We start from the raw sequence: 25,482 nt of genomic DNA on the forward strand, positions 1-25,482 counted from the left end.
AATCATATTTTTGTGTTTTTCACAGCAGAAATGTTGACTTTTCATAGCAGGAAAAACACAGGTGGAACTTGTAACATTAATGATGTTTCTGCTCCAGCAATCACTGCAGTCCAAATACTTACACCTGCAACTAATTTCACTTTTTTCACAGCAAATTCCTGCTGTAAAAAAAGTTTTCACTTCAGTTTCCCCCTGGTCATTTTCCCTCTCTGCAGCGGAGCCACCCTTCCAGTTTAGGAGTCAAAGTCTGCAAAATTAAGTTGTTTTCTTCACTGACATCAATAAATCTTTATGATGAGGCATTAACATAATTTGTAAGATAATTAGGAGCCACTAGCAGCTTCTACGCTGTATTTTACATCAGATTTTGCAGGAAATAGAAGCTTCAGCTGAACTTTAGGAGGACGACTGAGGATTTTGTATTTGCAGTCATGTCAGGAAAAAGATTACGTCTAACTCTTTCGACGTACGTATGACACGTGAGAATTGTGTGAAAACAATCAGAATCTGTCTTTAAATGTGAAAATGTCGCACTGATGTTTAAAAATGACATCATTAAAACTAGATATACAGTCCGTCATCCAGCAGAGCGTTGGAGCGAGAGCGAGATCCTCGGCGGCTGTGTTCGTGCTCTCTGTCTCTCCTCCGACTCTCTCCGTCCTCTCTCCTCTTCCCTCTCTCCTCCTCCTCCTCCTCACCGCCACCTCCTCTCTCAAACTGCCTCCTCGCGCTCTCGACCCTGCTCCCTCGCTTCTCTTCTCCTCTCTCCCTGCGCTCGTCGTGCGAGGCCGTCTCTCTCCTGTAGTGACTGCTCTTCGACTCTTCCCGGCTGCTCCCCTGCTCTCTTTCCGAACGCTCCCTCCTCGACGCCGTTTCGTGACTTTGATGCGACTCTCTCTTCGCGTCGCCTTTCCCGTGATCCTCTCTTTTCACCCCCCTCTCTGTCTCTCTCTTAGAGTCCCTTCCGTCTTTGCTTTCTCTCTTCTCTTCTTTACTTTTCGTCATTTCTGCTCTCCAGTCCCTCACTCCCCTCTCTTCCTCTCCCCTCCTCCGGCTCTCGGTCGTGTCGCTTTCTTTTCGTCTGCCGCTGCTTCCTCTGTCTTTGTCGCTTTCTCTCGTTTCGTGTTTGCTCCCTCTGTCGCTCCTCTCCTTGTCTGTGTCGCTCCTGCTGCTGTGCCTCCTCGTGCTCCCGCTCTCCACCTCCTTCTTCTCCACTTTCCAGTCAGCCTTTCCGCTCGTTCCTCTTTCTTCTTCTCTGCTGCTCTTGCTTCTTTGACTTTCCCTCTCGCTTCGGACCCTTTCCGAATTTCCCAAATTCGTTCCGCTCGTAACGTCGACCTGTACTTTTCCTGCCTCGTTTTTCTGCTTCTTATCTGTCGTTTTATTTGTGCCGGTATCTTCTTTTGCTTTGTCTCGCTTACTCTCTAATTTCTCTTTTCCAGCTGTTATTCGGTTTTCAGTTTCTTTGTCCTTTTTGCTTCCTTTCTGAGATTGTTCTTTAAAAACGTCGTCTTTTGTTGGTTTTACTGCTTTGCCACTTGTCTTGTTGTTTTGTTCTTTGTCTTCATCAGAAATCTTCTCTAATTCCAGCTCAGACTTACTGTCTCTGCCACCTTTTTCCTTCTTACTTTCCTTCTTTGCATCATTTTCTCCCGCCTCCTTCTCCTTCTTCTCCTCCGGCTCTCCTTTTTCCTTCGTGCTCTTCTCCTGATTTTTCTCCTTCTTGCTCTTCGCTTCCTTTTCCTTCTCCGTCTCTTTGCTCTTCTTCTGCTCCTCCACGACCTTCTTGTCCAGTTTCTCCTCCAGGAGGTCCAGCTCCTGCTCCAGCTCAGCCAGCTTCTTTGGATCCGACTCAAAATCGTCGTCGACCTCCACCTCCACCTCCTCGATCTCCTCGTACTCCTCCACCTCGATGCCGTCCATCGTCTTCTGCAGCTGCGTCTTCACTTTGTTCAGCTCCAGGAGACCGTCTTGAAGGTCTTTACATACTTCCCTAACCTTGGTGGCGAATTTAGTTTTGGCGCCCTTGCGGAGCTCATGGGAGTCCTTCGCCAGGAAGAAGACATCCAGAGCGAGGAAGAGAGCCGACATCACCCCCGTGGTGACGCTGATGGCCTGGGCGGCTTTGGCGGCGCCGCCTGCAGCGCCCAGGACCTGCACGGTGCTGATGAGCTTGTCGGTGTTGATCATCAGGGCTTTCCCAGCGCGCCCTCCCTCCTTCATCACGTGCTTGATGTTGTGGTTCAGAGCCTTTTTGGCAGCGCTCTGTGAGTATTTCTCAAAGTCCCACTCCTGCAGGGTGTCCATACCTTCCTACAACACACACACAGACGGGACAGAAGAGTAAGAATGATCAAATGCTGTAATTATCATGTTGTGTCAATATATTCCCATCTTATCTGGTGTTACTACATCAAAGCTCAACATATGGCAGTTTATACTTTCTAACTGAACACTGTTCATTCATACTTAAATGACACGCGTTCAGTTCCGATTTCCATGTCAAATTAACATTAAAATACCGACTCTCGCAGTATAAAATGATTCATAGATACTATTTATCAGCCCGCAGGAGCTTTAAGATAAAGATACTACAATGTAAATTCCTTTCTTCCTTTCCTTTTGTTTGTCCTTTGATGTAAAGTGACCAAGATATTATCAGAGTCTATTGTTACTATCACATGTCTTGTTTACCAAGTGCGGTGCTGCTGAATGACAATTCACTTTTTAAATCGTATCATATCAAATATCAAAAGGTCTGACTGCAGCCAAGAAAATTCCTATTGTAAGACAGAAACCCTTGTGTAGTTTATATATCAAACAGTGGGCGTGTTAGAAATGTGAAGTGAATCTATAAATGCTGCTGATTTAATTTACTCCTACATGTAAATCGATTTAATTAAATCATTTGTAAAATGTATTTCAAAAGATAAAAAATAATAAAAAGTTGGTCATAAAAAATGTTTTTACATAAAATAGTGGCTAAATTAATGATCCTCCTGTCTAACTAACAATTATTATTAACAGTTATCTTTTTTTAATCTGCAACTACAACAACGTCAGACCAGCAACTCTCACAGCTAAAGATAAATCTGGATACAAATCAATCTTACTTGACTATTCGCTTTTACTAGTAACATTCCTGAATTGATTTTCTAGTTTCCTTTGTTTTATAGATTTGTGAACTGAATATTTGAATATTTGAATATGACTGTTTGTGATGATCATTTTTCAGTATTTTCTGGCATTTATAGACTAAAACTTTAATAAACTAACTCTAAAATTGACAGATGACCTGATAATGAAAATAACTGTTAGTTTCAGCCCTGATATATACAGCAACAACTGTGTTTTTCAGGTATCTCTGCTGCAGTTTTTGTCCTGTTATATATTCACATTATTTTTTTCACCACTATTTCTCAACCTGCTGAAGTTAAAACTCAAATCTAACGTTTCCTCACCTGTACGAACTCCAAACACTCTCTGATGTCTTTGATCTTCTCCTGATAGTCCTGAATCATCTTCTCCACCTTCTTACGGTCCATGTTGGAGTGAACCGTATCTGTTATATTGGCTGTTGCCGAGGTGATGCTGCCCGCTGTCGCCACACCGATGCCCACCGCCGTGACGATAACAGAAGCACCAAAAGTGAAAGGAGCCAGAATGAGCCCCGTGATGGTGGCCACGCTGCCGGCGACACTGGCCACCCCTCCGCCCACAGCGGCCGTTACCGTTTTCTTGTGGAATTGGTCGGCGGCGTCGGCCAGAGCCAAAAGCTCCAGGATGACCTGCTGTAAGGACGCCCCCCGCTGGTTGAAAAGATGCACAAACAGACGGGCTCCCATGTAGATACGATCAGCTGCCTGCTCCATCGCCCTGCGGAGACATGAAGGAGCTGTTACAGCTTCTAACATTATAGAAACTTTGTTAAATTTAGCTTTTTGTAGATCTAAAAAACATATTTACATTTAACTAAAATTGACAAATCCTGGAGAAGAATATGAAACTATAATAAAGTTTAAAAAAAGGAAACTATACATACATTTCCTGATCCTCCTCCTGGAAATTAGACGTCTCGTTCCACTCCCCCCAACCTGGAAACCAGCAACAGATATTAAACAATTAGACATAAATCAGACGTGTTTGCTTCTAGTTTCAATATAAACACTCAAAAGTCATTTTTAATGTGAAAGTGTGCTGTGATTGTCTCACTTTCAGCACATTTCTGTCCAATAAACAAACACAAACTGAACAAAAAAAACAAATCTCGCTCACCTTTGACTGTGTTCCACCACTCCGTCAATTCATCATTTTCCTGGAAAAGAAATAATATACAAGTAAGAAACTAATTATCGCTCGTGTGTGTAATAATAACACATGCAAACAGACAAACACACACCTGCTCAGTCTCCAGCGTGCTGTCTTCAGTAGGATAAGCTGCCATCTCCACAGGCTGGACCTCCACCGTGCTCTCCTGGAAATAATAACACAACAAATAATAAGTTTTTAGTTTCTGTAACTGTTTTCACTACTTTTCTCTCTGTCTGTCTGTTCGCATCACACAAGAGTCTCAGCAGTTTACAGTCTGTGAGCTTCTGTGTTGTTGACATACATCTGAATGTTTACTGTCACACTCACACATTAACACTATCAGTTCTGCATGTGATCGCTTCAAACTAAACCACAATAACTCGTGACCGCTTCACAGGCTGCAGATGTCGGCCGACTTTCCTTTATCTGTTTATTTCACAGCCGCATGATGAACTGGATAAACAATCCACAAAGAGTTAATGTTCATGAATTAAACAAGACAATATTAAATAGATTTTTAGTTGAGATTTAGAGAGAGGCTTGTTTGGACATGTGTGAACCACAATACAATGTATTTTCTGCACAGTGTCATCATGCTAACCTGTGCTGGGTTCAGATCCTGCAGCTCCACAGCCTCCTCAATGGCAGCCATCTTGTCTGAAGTCTGTGGAGGAAAAAGGAACAATCACAGTCGTTTGATAAGTCTGAGAACTTCCTAATTTGAGGACCTAATTTTTCGATACACTTTTGTTTTGCAGATGGAACAGCAACATGAGTCATAACTTAGGAACAACTTTACCTGTGATGACAAGTTAAGTTTGGGTATTTTGGGAAGAGTTTTCTTGACTCGGAAAGAAACAACCTGGAGAGATTAAAACACAAAATAAGAAAAGACAAGAGGAGAACATCAAACATCAAAGCTCAAAGAGCTCAAACATTATACTTTATATTTAATACAGGACTACATATCTTTTCATACCAGAACTTTTCTGACATTTAGTGTAGTTTTTAGTTTATTTGATACAATGAGAGAGAGAGAGAGAGAGAGAGAGAGAGAGAGGACCACAGGTTACACAGATCTATAAAACATCAAAGATAAAACCATAAAGTCAAATATTTATTTCCATTGTGGTTCTTGATGTAAAGTCAGCGGTCATGCTCATTCCAGGTGCATCATACTATCATCATATCCATACAATAAATCAACAATAACATCATGTAATATAAGAATAAGACACATTAACTAGGATTATGAGTTTAAACTTCCAAGTTTCCAAGCTTTAACTTTCTTTAATAAAAGCGTCACAGTTATGTATGTTTTTTAATGCAATTGTAACTTCTCCCAGTTTCTCAAACCACTGAATGTAAATTAACATTTTACAACATATTGGCTACTTTTCTTCACGTCTCTGCATGTTTGCAAAGTGAATGAAAACTCACTCGTCTCTTCTTCTTGATGGTCCTCCTGCGTTTCAGCCCGCCTCCCTGTGGCGGCTCCGCGTCCTCACTTTCCTGTCACAGAATCCATTATTTACCTCTTTGTATTTATAACTACAGTGTTATAAACATTATGAACTGATTTATTTTCACATTTTCTCTCCACATGGACCACAAAGACAGCAGAGAATATAAAACTAAAACATCATTAACAACATCTAAACCTTGTTACTATTTATCCCCACTTCTCTCTCTACTGCTGTCCCACTATGATCACTGTTTGTACTCATCCTTCCTCATAGTCCTTTCATGCATCTCAATGTTGTACCTGTTGTTCAGTTGTTTTGGGCGTCCTCCTGAACCTCCCGGCAAACCCAACTTTTCTCTCCTGTTAAAGAATAAAACATGAAGCGCTCACATGAGGACATAAAGTTAATAACATGTTGATACAAACAAATAGAGTGAAATACTCTTCAGGACTCACCTTTGTGGCGCCTCCAGCTTCAGAAAGATTATCGTTACTGGCTGACAGCTCATCTGCTGACAGATCATCCTTCAGAGAAAATATATTTAAAGAACCTGGATCAGATGTAGGTTTAACACACACACTGCTCTTCACTTTCCTCTAAGTTTCATTATTACTAGTTTTAACTCAGTGATGTGATCTCAGAAAATGTTTTGGTAAGACAGGAGAGGAACGTTGTCAGAATGAGAAAAACAAGATGCAGCTCACCTTGTTGCCTGCAAATGTGTAAAAGTAAAACATGACATGAAACATTTTCACAACATCAGGAAACTCTCACCTTGTTATATTCTGTGAGGCTGTCGCAGCTGGCGGACAGTTCCTTTGTGCTACTGAGAGGATCCTGGAAAACAAAAAGGAAGTGAGTCAGACGGCGTGTTGAAGATACTCATGTTTGTTGTGATTTGTTAAAGCTGCCAAGACATTTTCTGTTTTGTTTGTTTTTAACTATTAATTTTCTGGTTATTTCTGACTTTGTGTTAGATGGTAACAAGTAGAGTCAAAGGAAAAGGTTTATGGCTAGAAATGATCCAGGATGTTGTGAGTGCTTCATCACAGCCTAATTAACTTAATAATAATAATAGTAATAATGATAAACTTTATTTGTATAGCAACTTTTGAAATAGTGCAACAAAGTGCTTTACAAAAGGAAAAATACAACATAATAAAATCCAACAAATAAAAGGACAGAGAAAAAAAGTAGAATCAAATACAGAAAATACAATAAATTAAGATAAAAATCGTAAAATAAACAAATAAAACACATAAAACAGTGTAACACATTAGGAAAATACTGTATGTTTGCATGCAGTATGCAGGTGAGAGCTGTAAAGAGTACAACAACATAACAACATCAGTTAATTTGGTCACCTTGGCAGCGATAGAGCGAGGAGCCGGTTTAGGAGACCTCTTAAAGATCCCTGCAAAACCTCCGGTCTTCTCCTGAAACAAACCATTCACGCATTTAAAATCAATAATCAATGCATACAAAAAGAAACAGTCTGAGATTGTGATTTCCAAACAACATTTGTACCTTCAATGTGTTTTCTTCCGACAGATTTTCACAACTGGCTGATAGCTTCTTATCCTCGCCGGTGTTTGTGTCCTGAACACACACAACAGGTAATGAAGCACAAAGGACACGTTATGAACAGCCGACTGATTGTGTCAACACGTGTTTTATACTGTAAACTTTGTGTCATTACTGCACCTCATCTGCTGTGGTCTCCTCTGCTGGTTTTTGAGTCTTTTTAAATATCCCACTGAAAATACTTTTCTCCTGAAAACAAACATTAGTTAAGTGACAGCAAAATGACATCAGCTTTATCTGAAATGTGTCATATTTTACAGTAAAATCCAAAGTACAGCACTGACATGCTGACATTTTACATTTTGGGTAAAGTCTGTGTTCTTAAATTGGATGCACAGCGGCTATTTTGCTGTTTTATTGTATAGAGCTGAAGTTCCCTTTTAGATTAAAACCGACATCCGTCTCAGTGCAGTTACCTTAGTGTTGCTGTTTTCAGACAAACTGTCGTTACTTGCTGACAGCTCCTTCTGCAAGTCTTTGTACTGAAAAAGAGAAACAGACAGTAAATAAATATGTAAAACAACCACAGACTGTGAAGCTAACAGTGTGACAAACTCACCTCTGCAGCTTCATCGTCTCCAGACGCTTTGGGTGTTTTCTTGAGAAGTCCACTGAATAGTCCACCTTTCTCCTGATGAGTAAAAACACAGGAGAGCAAATGAGAAACGTTTTAGACCAGAGATAAAAAATGTTCCCATGAGACAATACAGACATTACTACAGTTTAATCTTGGGATATTTGGCTAACAATCTTCTCTACAGTGAAAAATGAGGCTTGAAAGACTAAACAGGTGGTTTAGCCAATCACAGTGAACAATTTGGGACCTATTTTTAATCACAGTAACATTACTGTCATGTTTTATTTCAAACAGGGACTCTTTTGAATTGTCTCCTTCGTGGTGCCTTCAAAGACACTCGGATCATTGTTACTCAGCTTTCAAGAATAAATGCTGTAACATGTTATTACAGAATGAAATGTAGAAGTCAAACGTGTGTTGTAAAAAGGATAATGTGAATAATACATTCTTATGTTAAAAAGGCCATTTAACCCAAATAATTCAGTCTTCACAAGTATAATTTATGTTTATGTTTATAATTTATGTTAGAGACAAGAAAGACAATCATGACATTTTTTTTTAACTATATGAGACTAAATCATGATTAAGAAAAAACAGCTGTAGAGGAGATGATGCTGGGACTGAGGCTGATTCACATTAAAATCTGTAGAAGAAGAGTTTCTTTTACACAGATGAGTTGATTGATTGTTGTGGAGGATCTGCATGGTGAGCCATGTGCACGAGACTGTTACTGACCTCGTCAAACAGGTTGTCGATGCTGGCCGATCGTTTGAATATGCCGCCCAGGCCTCCTTTTTTCTCCTGAAACACACACTTTAGTTATTTCTCTGAAGCAAAAACACTCAGAAATAAAGAAAAACTGATGAAAATCAAAAGCTACTCCTCAGTTTCAGTGTAAGTCAGACTTTGATCTTAAAATAAATTTCAAATTAGGTATTGAATTAGTCTGAAGCACAGGTACTCATGACATGTAAGGGGATGATGGATAATAGAAACACTTTGGAGGATTTGCATATTTTTATTTTTAATCTAATCTCATTTAATGTCTTTTATCTTCCATTTACTATAAAATGTGTTTTTTTTCCATTTGCTTTTTGTAAATGTTGGTTTTTACAGAAGTTGTTTTATGTGAAGCAATTTGTAACTAACAGCACTACAAATAAATATTATTACATGTTGATTTGAAAGAACTTAGAAGACACAAAGATATATTTGCACACAATCTGATCAAAAGCAGCAACAGACAACAACAAAGAATAAAGAGGTTTTTAGACTGAAGTACCTTCGGGACGGTGGCTTCACACAGATTCTCACAGCTACCAGATAATTGATTTTCACTGTTCAGCTCCTGAAATCAAACCAGAAAATAATAAATATCAATATCAATATCTCTCCATCTTTCATAACATTTTAATAACATCTGGTTCAGTCACCTTGTCTGCTGCAGCGCCCTCTGCTGGTTTCTGAGGCTTCTTGAACATGTTGCTGAAAATATTTTTCTCCTAAAAAATAATATGTTTGTGTCAGTGAACGTTCGCTCTGAAGACATTTTAACAACACGTTTTCATTGCATTACACTGACCTTTGTAGTGTTATTCTCAGACAGATCGTCGTTGCTTGCCGACAGCTCTTTCTGCGTCTCTCTGTCCTGAAACAGACAAACAGATGCTGTTTGAGATGATTGAAATTATGAGGAAGCTTAAAATTTCTGTACATCCAGAACATTCACTCACGTCTGTCCTTTCTCCCGACGCTTTGGGAGTCTTTTTGAGGAGTCCACTGAACAGCTTTCCTTTCTCCTGATGGAAACGGACCAAATAAGATGAGCTGACATCAGTGTTGAAAAGACATTTATCATCTTTGGATTTGAATTTTCACCCACCTGTTTGTTTTCAAATAAATTCTCGTTGCTGGCTGAGAGATCTTTATCAGGAGACTCATCCTGTGAAACACGATCAGAGGTTTTTATAGTTGTGGAAACATCAGAAAACTACAAAAAAAAAAAAAAACATACTGTGCATAAAGTTGCATCAACTATTTTTATTTAGTGGAATGTTGACAGTAAAGTTTGCAGATAAATGTGCTGCTAGATGATTTTATGAGAAAGAATTAAAAAGAAGAATTTAAAATTGCTCAAAGGACGCAAGAACTCCATTTATATAAAGATTCACATCCACAATGTGAATCCAGGAACAAAAGGCCGAATCTATCAATGCTAAAAATGCTCTAAAAAGACATCTGGACAGTTTGTGTGTCATTGCGGAAGGACTTTGTAGATGAAAGTATTTCCTAAACTGTGACCAGATTTTAAGCATGTGGGACACGACAGGATCGGTGGCTGAGCTATCTGTATCATCTTGGGTTGTTGACCTGAATGACCTTTGATCCAGAAAATGACCTTTTGAATGTTAATAGCCCAAAGATATGCAAAGAGATTGGACATGGTCATACCTCCCTCTTTCTTGTTTTTCTCCACAAAATGAATATGTGGCTGTTTACTGTAAAAGAACAAAAGAGTAACCGCACACGATTCCACATGGGAACGATAACGTTTCGACCACTATGGGTCTTCTTAAGGGTTTCTACCAGAAGAAGACCCATAGTGCTCGAAACATGTCAGAATATTACTCTTATAGGAGGGTACTCTTTTGTTATTTTGTGTATTTTTGCACCTGCAGATATTTACGGATGATCCTGCACATGGATTTGAATCAAAATACACTCTGTAAATCGTGGGATACATTTTTTTTTATTCAAGTAAGTGCAGTGGATTACTTAAAAAAATAGTGGCAATGCTCCATAAAATACTGGATCTGCACTAAATATGTGTTCATTTGTTCCATCTATTCCTAATTTTCCAACTAATTTTATTTTCTTCTGTCTTTAAGACATCCTGCTAACAAACAGAAACTACAAACTCATTAGTGGAGGTTATTTGTCTTTACAAGCATTCATTAAATGTCGCCAAATAAAAGTGGTTTGTTTGTTTGTTTGTATGAATTTTGTCAAATGAAGATCTGAGGACTGAAACTTTGTGTTATAAAAGTGAGTTCAAGCGTGCAGGATTCTTTGATTTTTGAAATTTCGAGAATAAAAATATGAAAGTGAAAGATGATGAAACAGATCCATATTTATTACTGACACAGTTACCTCGTCAGGAGCAGCTTCTGCAGGTTTTGGAGCCTTCTTGAATATTCCGCTAAATATTCCTCCTTTTTCCTGAAACAAACAGTTTCAGAGTGTGAGTGTCGTCTCTTACAGTTACAGTTACAGGACGTTCATACATGACGCATTAAAGTCAACTCACCTTAGTGTTTTCCTCAGACGGTCCTTCACTGCCGACTGACAGCTCATCGTCTTCTGACTGTTTTTCCTGACAGAATATTAAAATAATCAAAAACTGTTACAAACTAGATGCCTTTAAACTTTTCATCACTGCTGTCTTAACAGTGAGGAGTAAATGAGCATGTTTGCTGGTATTTTACAACTCCAGATGAAGGTTTATTCATTTACTGCCTAGATTTCTTTCTATTCACTTCAGGAAGCACTGCTTACTTCTTCTGTGTTTGGAGCGTCTGCAAGTCTGGACGACTTCTTGAAAATTCCACTGAACGCACCTCTTTTCTCCTGAAACATAAACCACCTGGTTACATTTTTTACACTTAATTGATCATGAAAATAATTGTTTGCTGCAGCCCTACAACCACAAACGTTGAGAACTTTCTGTCTCTGTACTGTATTTTTTCATTGCGTGCCGTGGGTCAGATTTTAGGAAATATCTGCTGCTGCACAACACAAAACACACAGAACTCTGATCTGATGTCTTTATGGGACAAGAGTCATATCTGCTTTGATGAAGATATGTTGATCTTTGAAAACGTGTCTATCTAACTATCACCTATCAAACAAAATTTATAACATTTTTCCGATGATGCCGAAGAGTTTTTAGAACCAAACTCACCTTTGTGTTTGTGGCCTCAGACAGACTGTCATTGCTGGCTGAGAGATCTTTCTGTGCAGACAGATTCTCCTGAAACAAGAAGAGAGCAGAATTAAAAACATCTTCAGACTGTGACAACAATCACATTAACTTATTACAAACAGAAAACCTGAAATTAACAGATTAAAGGGAATTAACAGACTTGTGTATAAATGCTCCTTTATAAAATAAGTTGTTCTGTAAAACTTTAATGTGTGTATCTGCTCATTTTGTCCAGAGGTGCTTTGTGTTTGTCTCAGTCACTGTAGGTTTTGTTTTTATGTTATTTATCATGGATATACATGATGTTATGCAGTCTGGTTACATTATGAAGTTGTTACCAGATTATTATTTGTTGTTCTACTTAAATAAAAAACAAAAATAACAGTGTATAATAAGTTAAGCAGTTATATGATGGTTATGTGTGTGTAAAAAAATATCAGTAATAAAAAAAAAAGAAACAACATCAGCAGAATAATAAAAAACTGTCACACAGGTAAAAAGCAACAGAGCTGCAGTACAGGAAGAGGAAATGTGGTGAAATATTTTAATCTGTCATATTTTTATTCCTCTTCCTCCTGAATGAAAATATTCAAAGACATCAGAGCACATACAAATAACATGCACTACCTAACCTAATGTTTCGTGCAGCACTAAGCAGTTGTTAAGAATCCATACAATGTTTACAGTCTGTCACTTGTGTTTGTACCTCTGTGGTTGTTTTGGGAGTCTTTTTAAGGAGTCCGCTGAACAAACCAGCTTTCTCCTACAAACAGCAAAAAAAAAACAAAAAAACAGGTTAAAGCAAACTGACAACTCATTTGCCTACATTTCAGAACTATAAGAAACTTATCTTCCACCCACTGGGCAGCAGCCAGTTAAACATACACACACAGGTTTTCATGTTAGTCACAGTGACTCGTAGTTTCAGTGAGGGAGGGAAGAGGACATGTCAGGTCTGTCATGAGGTCTCACCTTGTTCTCTGACAGGCTGTCGTTGCTGGTAGAGAGTTCACTTTGTAACGACTCTGCGCCCTGAACACAACAAAAATGTTACTGAACCTGTGTGAACACGAACACTGACCTCATTAACATGAAACAGGAAGTCAGAGGAACATGTTTACATGTATTGTGGTAACCTGATCACCTGCAAAGTTGCATTTAGCAGCAGAAGCAGTTGTTTAGATTTTATCCTCTATTTAGTTTATTTAGTTTTTTAGAACAGTAGACCAGAATCTGGACAATAATGTAATGGTAGATCACTTTCACATATTTTGGAAATAGTGTCTCAGTTGTGTCAAAGTGTCAAAATTATGACAAAGTATTAGGGCCACTGTGGAAATACATAGAGAATAAATTTAAAAATCTACATAAAATATTATGATATTGTAATACTTTGTCATAGCAAACAGATGAGTGCAGTCTGTCAGCTTCTATGTGTCCAAAGAGTGATGTTGATAACCTGAAGTTACAGGTTTCATCAATAAGTACCTTATCTTGTTATCAGAGATTTAATGAAAGGCCTGTTGAAATAAAGATGGAACCAGTTACCTGATGTATGAGACAATAACCGGACATGTTTGAAGAGTTTTGAAGCTGCTTTTCTCATAAAATTACAACTTGATTCTTAATTTCTAAGATTTTTTTTTTTTATTGATTTTTTTTTTATAGTGGTCGTAATTCTCCGTCATACTAAATATCATCCCTCCAAGTTTCTTTAGGCTTTTAGCATTGACCTTTTTATACAAGAGAGCTCAAATTATTAAATGACCAGACAGGACAAACTGGCTTTTCTGACAACCAAAACTGTTGACTCTTAATCTTGTTCATCACTTTGCCCCCGTCACCTGTTTTTGCTCTCTGATCCTTTAATTTACTCTTCAACACATCTACACGATCAACTCTAATGTGTTTGTTCCTGCAAGCTAATCTGTTTATCAGCTCTGTGATATGTTCTCAACCAGGAACCCTTTTTTATTTTATCTAAAGTTCACTTTCTCAAACAGGTTCAGAACAGGAAGGTTTGAAATCCTCTGCCAGTCTTTCCAGTGTTTATTAGAGCATCTAAAATGTGTTTCAGTGATGTTAAGATTTCCTTTGCTCACACATTACCTGCCCAGGTGTCTCTCCAGGAATCTTGGGAGATTTCCAGAGAATCCCGCTGAAAAATCCTCCTTTTTCCTGGTGACATCATACCAATCCATTACACTGTCAGCAGCGGTTACACGATGATACTAATTATAACGCTGAAATTAATAGTCTGCGCACTTCTGGGCTCACCTTTGAGTTTTCAGACAGATTATCATTACTGCTCGATAGATCGCTGTGTAGAGACCGCCGGTCCTGAAACACAGAATGAACTGCTTCATTTGATCAGTTTAATTATATATTGCATAAACTGGCATATTTCCGCACGTGATTACCTCTTCAGTCTGAGCAGCTTCTGTTGGTTTCTTCTTGAACATCCCACCGAATATTCCTCCTTTTTCCTGAAACAGACACAAGCTCCGTTACGGTGGATTTGTTTTGGTCAAGGTCAGGTCAATGACGGGCGTTTTTGCAGGACAATCCTCTGTAAGTCTGCCTGTGTGTACACTGTAATTAGAGATAAGTATTTATCTCTGCTGCTGTCATAGCAGGTAGCGTAACACAAAGCTGCTCACCTTGTTGTTTTCAGACAGACTGTCGCTGCTGGCTGACAGCTCAGAATGAACACTCAGATTCTCCTGAAATGTCAAAGTGACATATAAGGAAAATAAAATAATAAAAACAGACAAAATCCTACTTAGAGCACAACAACTAGAGGATAAATATATCCAAAGATGCATTTTTAACATACAGTTGTTTGTTTAGAGTGAGAAATCAACTTTTGGCAGTTCGAGTCACTCACCTGTGACGGAGCCTCATCTGTGGGTTTGGATTTTTTAAGGATGCCTGAGAAAAAGCTTCCTTTCTCCTGCAAAAAAAAACAGTTTCCCACACATTTACAAACAAAATTTCAAAAACTTTCAAAACTTTTGACTTGACTTGACTTTTCAAGGACCTATAATATAATTTTCATGACCATTCACAACCTTTATTCATTTCATTACAGACAACACAATTATATTCCATGACTTTTCCAAATGACTTCGATGATTTTACTTAATTTCATGACTTTTCCAGGCCTGGATAATGACATTTTAAAATTCCATGACTTTTCCAGGTTTTCCATGACCGTGGGAACCCTGAAAAATATATTTTTCCCAAGTACACTGCAACACAAGATCACATTGCTTTTCTATACCCACTGAAATAAACAGACAGAATTAGACAGGGATGTCTTCAGATATCTGTTGCACATCTTTCAACTGAGCCAAATTCACATAAAAAATTTAGATTTTTAAACACAAAAAGTTCATGATTTTGGCCACTATTTGACTCTTAAACTGAAATTCACCCTGTCAAAATCAATCTGCCTCTTTCCCCTTTTTTCTTCTTCATGTGACGCACTTTGCAACTTGTTTTTTAAAAGATAAAGTTTGCTAGCGAAAGCCAGTAAAACAAGACCTACATTGGGTTGTTCAGATGTTTTCTCTTCTTCTTCTGTATCTTCAGGATCGCTCTCTGCTTTAGTGACCTGGCATTGAACACAACAATGAATGAAGGGCGGAAAAATAAACAGTGGAAATTAAGTCTCAAGGAGAGTTGACGTTACCGTCAGCGCAGGAGAAGATGATCTGTCTTTGGGTGTTTTCCGAAACATTCCTGCAATCAGACCTCCGATGTCCTGAGGGACAGTGGAGAAAGAATTTAATGTTATTAAATCTTATGACAAGTTTCAAAATCTGTATTTTCTCCAATAAAAACTGAATTTTGAACACATTCATAATGTTTCTGACAGTGTTGACAACATATATTTCTGTGTTGGATACTTTTCATCTGAGAACTTTTAGTAATAATTTTCAAAAGAATAAACTTCAATTTTGTTTGTTCTTAATGGTGATAATGTTTGTTTGGGGAATTTGAAGCAGAACTGGCTTGTTAACATGTTGATTTCTTACCTGTTTGGGTTCTGAACTCTTTTCCTGCTTGTTTTTTTCTGCGGACTGTTCCTTTTCTGAGCCTTCTTCCTCCGTTCTGGGGTCTGGACTCGGCTCTCTGTTGGCCTTAGAGAGGAGAAGAGAAGAGTCAACAATCTTCAGCACAATCTGATAATTGTATCAATACAACAAGACAAGAGGAGAAAAAAATGATGTGTTTAAAGTATATAAAAAAGTGTGTACAAACTGCAAAAGATACAATGTTTCAATCAGCTTTATTTTCTTATGATTAAAATGGAAACTTGAACTTGAAAAATAATCTTCCTGTTGTAAAACATCTAAAATCTTTTCCAGTTTTATTTTCCAGATTATGATATAAAAAATTGAAGTATAATGTCTAAAAATCAGTACACATGTTGACAGCATTTGCATGTCTAGACAATTAGTCAACAACCAAAATGTCTGTGAACGTTCTTAGTCATCAGTGTCAGGGTTTATTTACATAAAGAAGTGAAAGACAACTGGACTTGTTTCAGATCCAAAAAGCCTTCAGAAGCCTTTTGATGAGGAGAAAAAACATCTTCAAGAATCCAAAAAAGTTAAGTTGCACCTCACTTCTGGATATTAATAACAAATGAAGAGTAGAACTTTCTTATAAGGAATTAAATTAAATGGGGAAAACACAAGTTTTACACACTTGTGTCAGTGCATTTACATAGTGAAGCGGAGGCTTAACAGCTCAAACTGGTGAAAATGAGCAAATCTGACTATGTAGAGCTGAGTTTTAGGCATCTTAAACTGCTCACTGTACGAAAAGGTAAGCCCTCTTTATTTTAGATACTATTTGCTCTTTACTCGACCTATGAATTGCAGAATTTGTGCTACTTTTGTCCAAACGTGTTTGTTTTCTAGTGTGTAATGAGCTTTGCGGCCTTGTGAACCCGCAATCATGTCTACAAACTTGTATATTCTAATGAGACATTAACTATTGCAATAGATAAAATATCATGTAAACAGGATTTATTGACCATGTGTTACCAAAGTTTGTTTTTAACTGCACATATTTCAACAGAAGCACAAAAAAAAGCAAACCAGAAAGAAAATAAAACCTTCACAACACAGTTACCCACACCATCAATAGCACCACCACCAACATGCAAGCACAATTATACTCTAAACCCAAACTTAGCTGTAGTATTTCCAGGTGAAAGGTCACCAGTATATAAATTGTATAGAGTGTAACACGCTGAGCCACCACCAGCAGAAAACACCAAACCAGACGGTGCTTCATACCTTTGGTGACGACTTGAATTGTAACCCTTTCATTACTCCCTTCAGAACGCCCTGTCAATCACAGGCACATGTCACAAATTGGCTGATAACATCAAAACACACACACACACACACACACAGAACACACACACACACACACACACACACACACACACACACACACACACACACACACACACACACACACACACACAGACAGACAAACACACGTATATACCGGTTTGCTAGCAGGAGCCTGTTTAGTCGGAGCATCGTCAGGTTTTTCTTCTTCATCATAGTCGGTCACATAACTCTGAAATGAACAGAAATCAGGCAAAATCTGTAACTCAAACCTGTAACAAACTATTTCCACTTTAAACATGGACTGTGAAGAGCAGACAAGCTCTAAAACATTTTATATGTTTATGTTCATTATATGTTTATGCTTAATGAGGTTTTTCTTTCTGATGATATTGAGATTCTGTCTGCTGAACAACTTATAACAACATCCACTTTGAAATGAACATAAGCTTAAACATGCTGACACACACCTGCTGTATCACTGTATGAATACACACTTGTGTTTCCTGCGTGCACACACCCACACACACCTGTTTGCCACCAGAAACCTGTTTAGCTGGACCTTTCATCCCTCCATCCTTTATCTAAACTTGCTTGTTCTTTGCAGAGTCGCAACCTCTATCACAGGACGTATAGACAGACATTCACACCTGCCGGCAATTTAGAGCAGGGCTGCAACTAATGATTATTTTCCTTATTGATTAATCTACCTATTATTTCTTGATTAGTTGTTTGGTATATAAAAAACCTGAAAAATAGTCACATTTTAATAGCTGAAGCAGACAATTTTTTATTTTTTCTAAAAAATTAGTTAAAAATTGACTTTAAAATATGATTAAAATAGTTGCTGTTTCATTTTCTGTCAATCAACTGACTAATCAATTGACTAATTGGTGCAGCTCTAATTTAGAGTCCCCAGTTCACCTAACCTGCATGTCTTATGACTAAGGTAGGAAACTAGAGTCGCAACAATTAGTCAATTCATTGATTAGTTAATTGACAGAAAACTAATCACCAATTATTTTGATAATTAATTGATTGTTTAGAGTCATTTTTAAGAAAAATGCTAAAAGTCTCTGATTCAAGCTTCTTAAATATGAATATTTTCAGGTTTCTTTAGTCGTCTATGATAATAAACTGAATATCTTTGGGTTGTTGACTGTTGGTCGGGACGAAACAAGACATTTTAGGTTGCATCTTGGACTTTGGGTAACGGTTCTCAACATTTTTCACTATTTTCTGTCATTTTGTAGACCAAACGACTCTTCGATTAATCGAGGAAACAATGAAAATAACCGTTAGTTGCAGCCTTAAAGCAACCCGGAGCAGCCTGAAGAAACTCAGGCAGGTATGATGAAGAACAAACTCCACACAGAAAGGATCAGGAAACTGACACTTATTTTACAAGAGACGATTTCCTTTTTTGTATGCACGTGAATAAAACTAAGAGCTCTGTTGTTCTTCCTGAGGTTTCTTACATGTTTCCCCGTTTAAAAGGTTTTAAGAGTTTTTCCTCATTTGAACCGAGGGTCTAAGGATAGAGGATGTTTTATACTGTTCAGATTGTAAAGCCCCCTGAGGAAAATTTGTAATATGTGATACTGGGTTATATAAATAAAAATGAGAGGTCTCAAATAGCCAATAGAGAACCAGGATTTGACTCAGCTGTTGTCCATCCAAACAGGGTGTGATGTACTGAAGTATGATTGTTTATGTTTATAAAAGGTTATAAACGCAGCTTTGTATCAACATGTATAAGATGACAGACAGTACATGACAAAATGGATGTTGTAGTACTGTGTGTTTATAAATGAATGTACCTGCATTTAACCACCAGTTACTGAATGTCAAGGCAAATATTCATATTGATTGGCAAGCCGATGTAGTTTGAAGTTGTGCTTTAAATCACTGTACAATGTATATTAAACTCTGGATAAACGTGTCTTTGAACTCATCACCTCCAACTGGTGAAACAAACCTAAACCATCAGTAAAATAACTACAAAACATCTTTGAAAAATGTGTGATGGTTTGAACAGAGCCTCTTAATTTGATCAGTAGTGATGGTTTAATGTTCTCCCTCTAGAACATCCAGAAAATTATCACCGGAAATGAAAAAGTAAGCACAACAGCAAAGACGTAATCCTGTAAAACTTCATGACTATAAAAATAAATCAGAGTTTATCTGCCTGCTATAATTCATTGTGCAGAGCTGCAGGTGCTTTGCTTACTGTGAACGAAGGCGTTTTTTCTTTTTGGCTCCGTCGGAACATTCCAGCCACGGACGGATTAGTCTAAAACAAATCACATGTGAGGAGAGAAGGAAGACCATGTGAGCGGTTTATAAAGTAGGTTATAATAGATGTGAGTCAAGAGTCACGGCTGAAATACCTGTTTGAAATCTGCTTCATCTTTAGGAACTTCAGTTTCTCTGGAGCGCTGATGAGGAAGAGGAAGAATGATTGACTGGATAATTTACAAAAACATACAAGGAGGAACATGGCATTTCATTGTGTGGCGTGTTTATTGTTGTACCTGCGTTTCCTCAGCCTGGACCCTCTTACGATGGCTGTATCTGGTCGTGGCGTTCATTTCCTGCACACACACACACACACACAAAAAGCCCAGAAGGGAACAATAACAAAAGATATATGGAACAGGAAAGAAACATGAAACTTTGAGTATCTGGAGGTGATTCTTTACTGTAAACTGTGAAAGTCGTTCTTGACATAAAACAAACACAACGTATACATGACGACTGTGTTCTTGGCTTTAAACTTGACAAACATTTAGTGTGTGGAAGTTGAAGTGAATTCTGACAGAGTATCATTATTTAACTGAGTATTTGGGTGTATTGTACCTTTTCTGTGGGTCTGGGTGGAACCACAGGAGTCTCCAACTGTTTCTCTTTTGTCTCTCTTTGTATCAAGTTTCCGTTGGTCTGATACAGACAAGAAAGGGTGATAGTTCAGTTGTTACAGGAGACAGTACACAGAATATTCACTAAAATTAAAATCATAGTAATCAAAATAATGTTTTTAGTATCATTACATGTATCACAATATGGTTTCCACAGGTAAACATTCATATTAAATTAATTATACTGATGTTTGATGCATTTTCACGAGACAATATTAGTTATTATGTCCCACTTATGATGTTTCATTCCTCATTTTGTTTGTTTTTAAATAAACAAAAATGTAGTTATCTTCTGTTTCACAACCAAACTCTACAAGGAAATTTCTTGTGACATCATCTCCTCTCTCTCCCACCTTCCCTTTCTCTCTGTAATGTTAGACATCATCAGTGAATTAAAAAAAATATAACAACATATACATACCTGATTGTCTGCTAATCTTTTTATCCGGTATTGTGTTTGACTCAGTTCCTGGAAAAAAAGAGCAGAACTCTTGTAGCGTTTTTTGGAAAATCAATCATCAATGTCCTAAAAGGGACTTTCTTACATAGGTTATGGTAAAATGTTATGGAAAAACCCTAATAATGCAAACTAAAAAAACTCAAGGATGAAGCAGGGTAGAAACATTATTTAGTTTATTTTTAGGATACAGTAGATGCAGTGAGAGTTTGGTGGTTTAACTGAAGAGTTTCTGACTTACATTAGTGTAGAAATTTATATTGAAGTTACGAATAGTTGACATTATGGTTGAATATTCCATTTATTTAAAATAAATGAAAAGGTATAAGAGAAAAATCTGATTATCACTTGATATTGAAACATTTCTTTTACAACAGATTTGCCCACCGAACCTCTTCAGCTGATGGTAAAGCCTGTGATAAATTAGGCTTTTTAAGGAGAATATTAATAAACACATAAAAACAGAGAGAAATAAAAGACAGTTCATATTTGGACTTACAGAGTCTGCCGGGCGAGGAGGCACCACAGGATTCGGCACAGGTTTTGGTTTCTCGGGTCTTCCTGGGTCATCTCTGTTCATCTGTAAAGATAATTGCAGTTTGCAGAAGTGTGCAGCTGTTCTGGAGTCATTTATTTAAAATAAACACTGCATATATGCTTCAGCAAACACAATTAACTCTGCTGGGAAACTAATGAAAAGGTCTGAGTTTATTACTGTACCTCAACAGGCTTCGGAGGAGGTTTGGGCTGTTGACAGAGAAAAGAAAATAAGACTCTGTGAGACCAGTTTGTGTATTATATAAATGAGAAGTTACATGTTTATCTGTACAGTGTGTATAGTCTTTTGGGGTTTTTTTATATACCATACAGTATCAGTTTTCTCACCGGCTTTGGTTTCTTTTTGACTTCTGGCTTCATCATACTCGACTCCATCCTGCCTGTTAGAGAGACAAACAGAAAACAGAGGACAAAGGTTTGTGCTGGTTTGTGGTTTTGGGGCCACTTCCACTTCAAAAGACTCTTTGAATGTCACCTGGACCAGATGGAAGTAAGAAACAAAACAACTTCCACTGTCGTTCACACTGAGAAGCTCATCTGTTAATAACTGGAAGTGAAGAGGACGAGACCGGCTTTGTTTTACCTTTTTTATTATTATCAAAAACATATTTATCCTCTTATCAAGTACAGAGAGTACAGTTCAATTTAAGACTTTTTAAGACCTTTTAAATACCACACAGAATTAGAGCTGCAACTAACGATTATTTTTATTATCAATTATTTTCTTGATTAATCAATTTGTTTCTTTGTCTATAAAATGTCAGAAAATGCCTGTTATAAATTAGGTTACGTCTTTAATTCAATTCAAATTCAAATTGCTTGCAGTGCAGTGGACAGGTGAGACAATCACAGCACAGTCACAGCCATGATTAGTTAATGATTATGTGCAGCCATGATACAAAGAGTCCGTTACTCCTGAAGGGAACAGGTGAGGATGACGAAGGTTAAGAGTTCAGTAGATGGATGCAGGCAGGTGAAAAACTAGCTGTGGCCCTTCTGGTTCTGAGGGGCAGGAACCTGTACTGGTGTCTGGAGGCCATGAGGTTGTAAGAGTGTGTGTGTGTGTGTGTGTGTGTGTGTGTGTGTGTGTGTGTGTGTGGTGTCTTCAGCTATTTGTGAGACCTTCTTTACTGTCTGTTTCTTATGGACGCTGCTGATTGGCTCCTGTTCCCACCCGATGATCTAACTGCTGATCTTTACAATCCTGTGGGGGGGGTTGCCAGGGGGTTCAGGGTGAAAGCGCTCGTCAATCTGAGCCGAAGGTCAGTATGGATCCACAAAGGATCTGAAGAATGCCTGCAGGACTGATGGCTGGACCTGGAGCTTCCTCATCTCCCTCACTATTGGTCATAAAGGTGAGCTTGTGAAGGTATTTATACTCCTCAACGCGCTCTGTTGTCTGGTCATTCACCTCCAGCATCGGGGCGGTGGACTGGTCCTGCCTGAAATCCACCAGCATTTCTTTGGTTTTGCTGGGATTTTGTTCTCACACCAGTCTGCAAAACTGTGGATTTCCTTACTGATGCGGTTGTTGGAGTTTGTGCTGTCGATAATAATAACTGTATCGTCAGAGTACTTGACGTACAGCATCTCAGGATCTTATTCTTATTTTGTCAGAACATCAGCCCAAAACCCAAATAAGATATTCAGTTAACGATCATGCATGACAAAGAAAAGCATCACATCATCACATTTTAGAAACTAAAAGCAGCATTTTTTTGGCATTTTTGCTTAAAATATACTAAAATGATTATTTGATTATTAGAATAGTTGCTGATTAATTCTCTGTTGATCGACTAATTAATTAATCAACAGCAGCTCTACACAGAACGCATTTTAATACCTTTTTTTTCACGATCATACCGACTAAAGTATGAAAGTATGATGGAAAACCAATGAGGACAATATGACCTAAAATTATTTATTTTTTTAATCATTTTTCAATATTTTCCAACAGTAATAATTCATGATTTAATGTATTTAATTGATGCAACCTGGACCTGATTAAGCATCATAAAATTAATGGATGGATTGATCAATACATTTTTTTAAAATGATAATTTGAGTTTTTGCTAAAATCTACTAGAGCTGCAACAATTAGTTCAATCGATTAGTTGATTGTCAGAAAATGAATCAGCAACTATTTTGATAATCGATTAACTGTTTTAGTCATTTTTCAAGCAAAAATGCCAAAAAACATGATGGCTCCAGCTTCTTCAATGTGAAGATTTACTGCTCTTCTTTGTCATATATGACAGGTGATTGGATATCTTAACATATTAGACCATTAGTCAGACTAAACAAGTGAAATGAAGGCATCACCTTGACCTATAAGGAACTGGGTTCACGGTATTTCAAGTTCATACTGGTCATTAGAAGATCCCTTCATGATGCACTTATAATGTAAGTGATGGGGGACAAAATCCACAGTCCTCCTTCTGTGCAAAAATGTATTTAAGAGTTTATCTGAAGGTAATATGAAGCTTCAGTCGTCCAAATGAGTCAAATCAAGTAGATATCTTTCAATGTTACAGTCTTTTTAGTGCCAAAGTTCCTCTCTTTGTTACTATACTTCACCACAGCTCAACAGGGAAACACAAAGAGGGAATTTGATGCAAAATAGACTGTAAATGTGTCAGATATCCACTTGATATAATTAACTCAGACTGCTGAAGCCTCATATAAGCGTAAAATGAACTTTTAAATGCATTTTTGCACTAAATTACTGTGTGGACACACTGTGGATTTTGGCCCCATCACTTACATTGAAAACACATTTGAAGGGGATCTTTTAACAGCCAGTATAAACAGGAGGAATGATTACAGCGAGGAAAACCTCTTTCACTGTTCATATGGACACCTGACTGTTTTAAGACAGACTTGAAAAGATTGTGAACCCATCCTTTAAGACTTTGAAAGACCTGCAGATACAGTATGATCTCTGTAGCCATATAACTCCACTGTCATTCATTTCTAATTGTTTTGTCAGAAAACAGTGAAAAATGTTGATCACTGTTTCCCAAAGCCCAAGATGCAACCTCCCTTTGTCCACAACCCAAATATATTCAGGTTATTATCATCAATGACTAAAGAAGTGGCTTAATTTTCTGTCGATCAAATAATTGTTTAACCGTTGCAGCTCTATAAGTATTGGATTATCATATCTAAACCAGTCTGAGCTTCAAGGACAGGTTCACAAATTTTCAAGTCTTTCTTGAACACATCTAAAAGAGGTTTTCCTCGCTGTAATCATTCCTCCTGTTCATACTGGCTATTAAAAGATCCCCTTCAAATGTACTTTCAATGTAAGTGATGGGGGCCAAAATCCACAGTGTCCACACAGTCACTTATGTGTAAAAATGCATTTAAAAGTTGATGTAAAGCTTTTATGAGGCTTCAGCAGTCTGAGTTAGTCATATCAAGTGGATATCTGACACATTTGCAGACTTTTTAGCATCAAAGAAAAAGATATCTACTGGATTTGACTCATTTGGACGCTGAAGTTTCATATTAGCTTCAGATAAACTTTAAAATACATTTTTGCACAGAAGGAGGACTGTGGATTTTGTTCCCCATCACTTACATTGAATGTGCATTATGAAGGGATCTTCTGATGGTCATCATGAACAGGAGGAATGATTACAGCAAGAAAAACCTGTTTCAATGTTCATTTAAAACACCTGACTGTTGTTTTAAGACAGACATGAAAAACTGTGAACTCGTCCTTTAAGTTATCAACTGTCACAACAGAGTAGTCAAGGGGAAAAAAAACCTTACAGTTACTGTGGCTTCTTGTAGTCACCGTGTGAACTTCAGTTTGAAGAAGTACTACAGTACACATTTCCCAAAACTGTATCCTGCTGTGCTGAAGTCAGCACTGTTGTTATTGGAAATTAGCTTCATGCTGAAAACGTTTGGCTAAGTTAGCTAACGTTAACGGTTAAAAAGCACAAAACCCACTCGACATTTAAACAGACGCTAAATAGTTAATTTAAAAAACGTCTCCCTATCAGTAAACACTGAATCCTGTTGATGTGAGACTGGTGGTTCACCTACCGGGGGTCTGAAGGCAGCTCAGAGATACTTCACATGAAATAATAACAGAGCAGAGAGCAGCGCCAGCGGCTCCTTCACTACCGAGACATTCCCAGGAGTTTGTAGAACTTCACCACACCCGCAACATCTGCACACGGGACGCGTTCAGGAGCTCCTCCAAAGCTCCGAAATCACACCTCCAACCACTTCTCATCTTAGCAT

The 25,482-nt window shown here is 37.9% G+C and overlaps 1 protein-coding gene across 1 annotated transcript; it reads right to left on the reverse strand.

Moving 5' to 3' along the window:
• Positions 1-561: 561 nt before the first annotated feature.
• On the reverse strand, positions 562-25,482 carry LOC122993405. The gene is made up of 47 exons (XM_044367549.1): positions 25,282-25,482; positions 21,553-21,605; positions 21,388-21,414; positions 21,167-21,247; positions 20,632-20,679; positions 20,152-20,232; positions 19,827-19,886; positions 19,683-19,730; positions 19,523-19,585; positions 17,450-17,524; positions 17,233-17,283; positions 15,961-16,065; positions 15,615-15,686; positions 15,471-15,536; positions 14,808-14,873; positions 14,581-14,643; positions 14,341-14,406; positions 14,198-14,260; positions 14,030-14,098; positions 12,893-12,952; positions 12,627-12,683; positions 11,900-11,968; positions 11,494-11,565; positions 11,246-11,311; positions 11,089-11,157; positions 9,821-9,880; positions 9,672-9,737; positions 9,521-9,586; positions 9,372-9,440; positions 9,221-9,286; positions 8,674-8,739; positions 7,921-7,992; positions 7,778-7,843; positions 7,482-7,550; positions 7,305-7,376; positions 7,142-7,213; positions 6,552-6,614; positions 6,233-6,301; positions 6,077-6,136; positions 5,752-5,823; positions 5,111-5,173; positions 4,913-4,975; positions 4,400-4,474; positions 4,276-4,315; positions 4,043-4,094; positions 3,462-3,876; positions 562-2,313 (listed from the first exon to the last, which is right to left on the reverse strand). Exons 2-47 carry the CDS (start codon positions 21,598-21,600, stop codon positions 562-564), a joined length of 5,013 nt encoding a protein of 1,670 aa, XP_044223484.1. The 5' UTR covers positions 21,601-21,605; positions 25,282-25,482.

This window comes from Thunnus albacares, chromosome 12 (genome assembly GCF_914725855.1).
Source record: "Thunnus albacares chromosome 12, fThuAlb1.1, whole genome shotgun sequence".
Lineage (NCBI taxonomy): Eukaryota > Metazoa > Chordata > Actinopteri > Scombriformes > Scombridae > Thunnus > Thunnus albacares.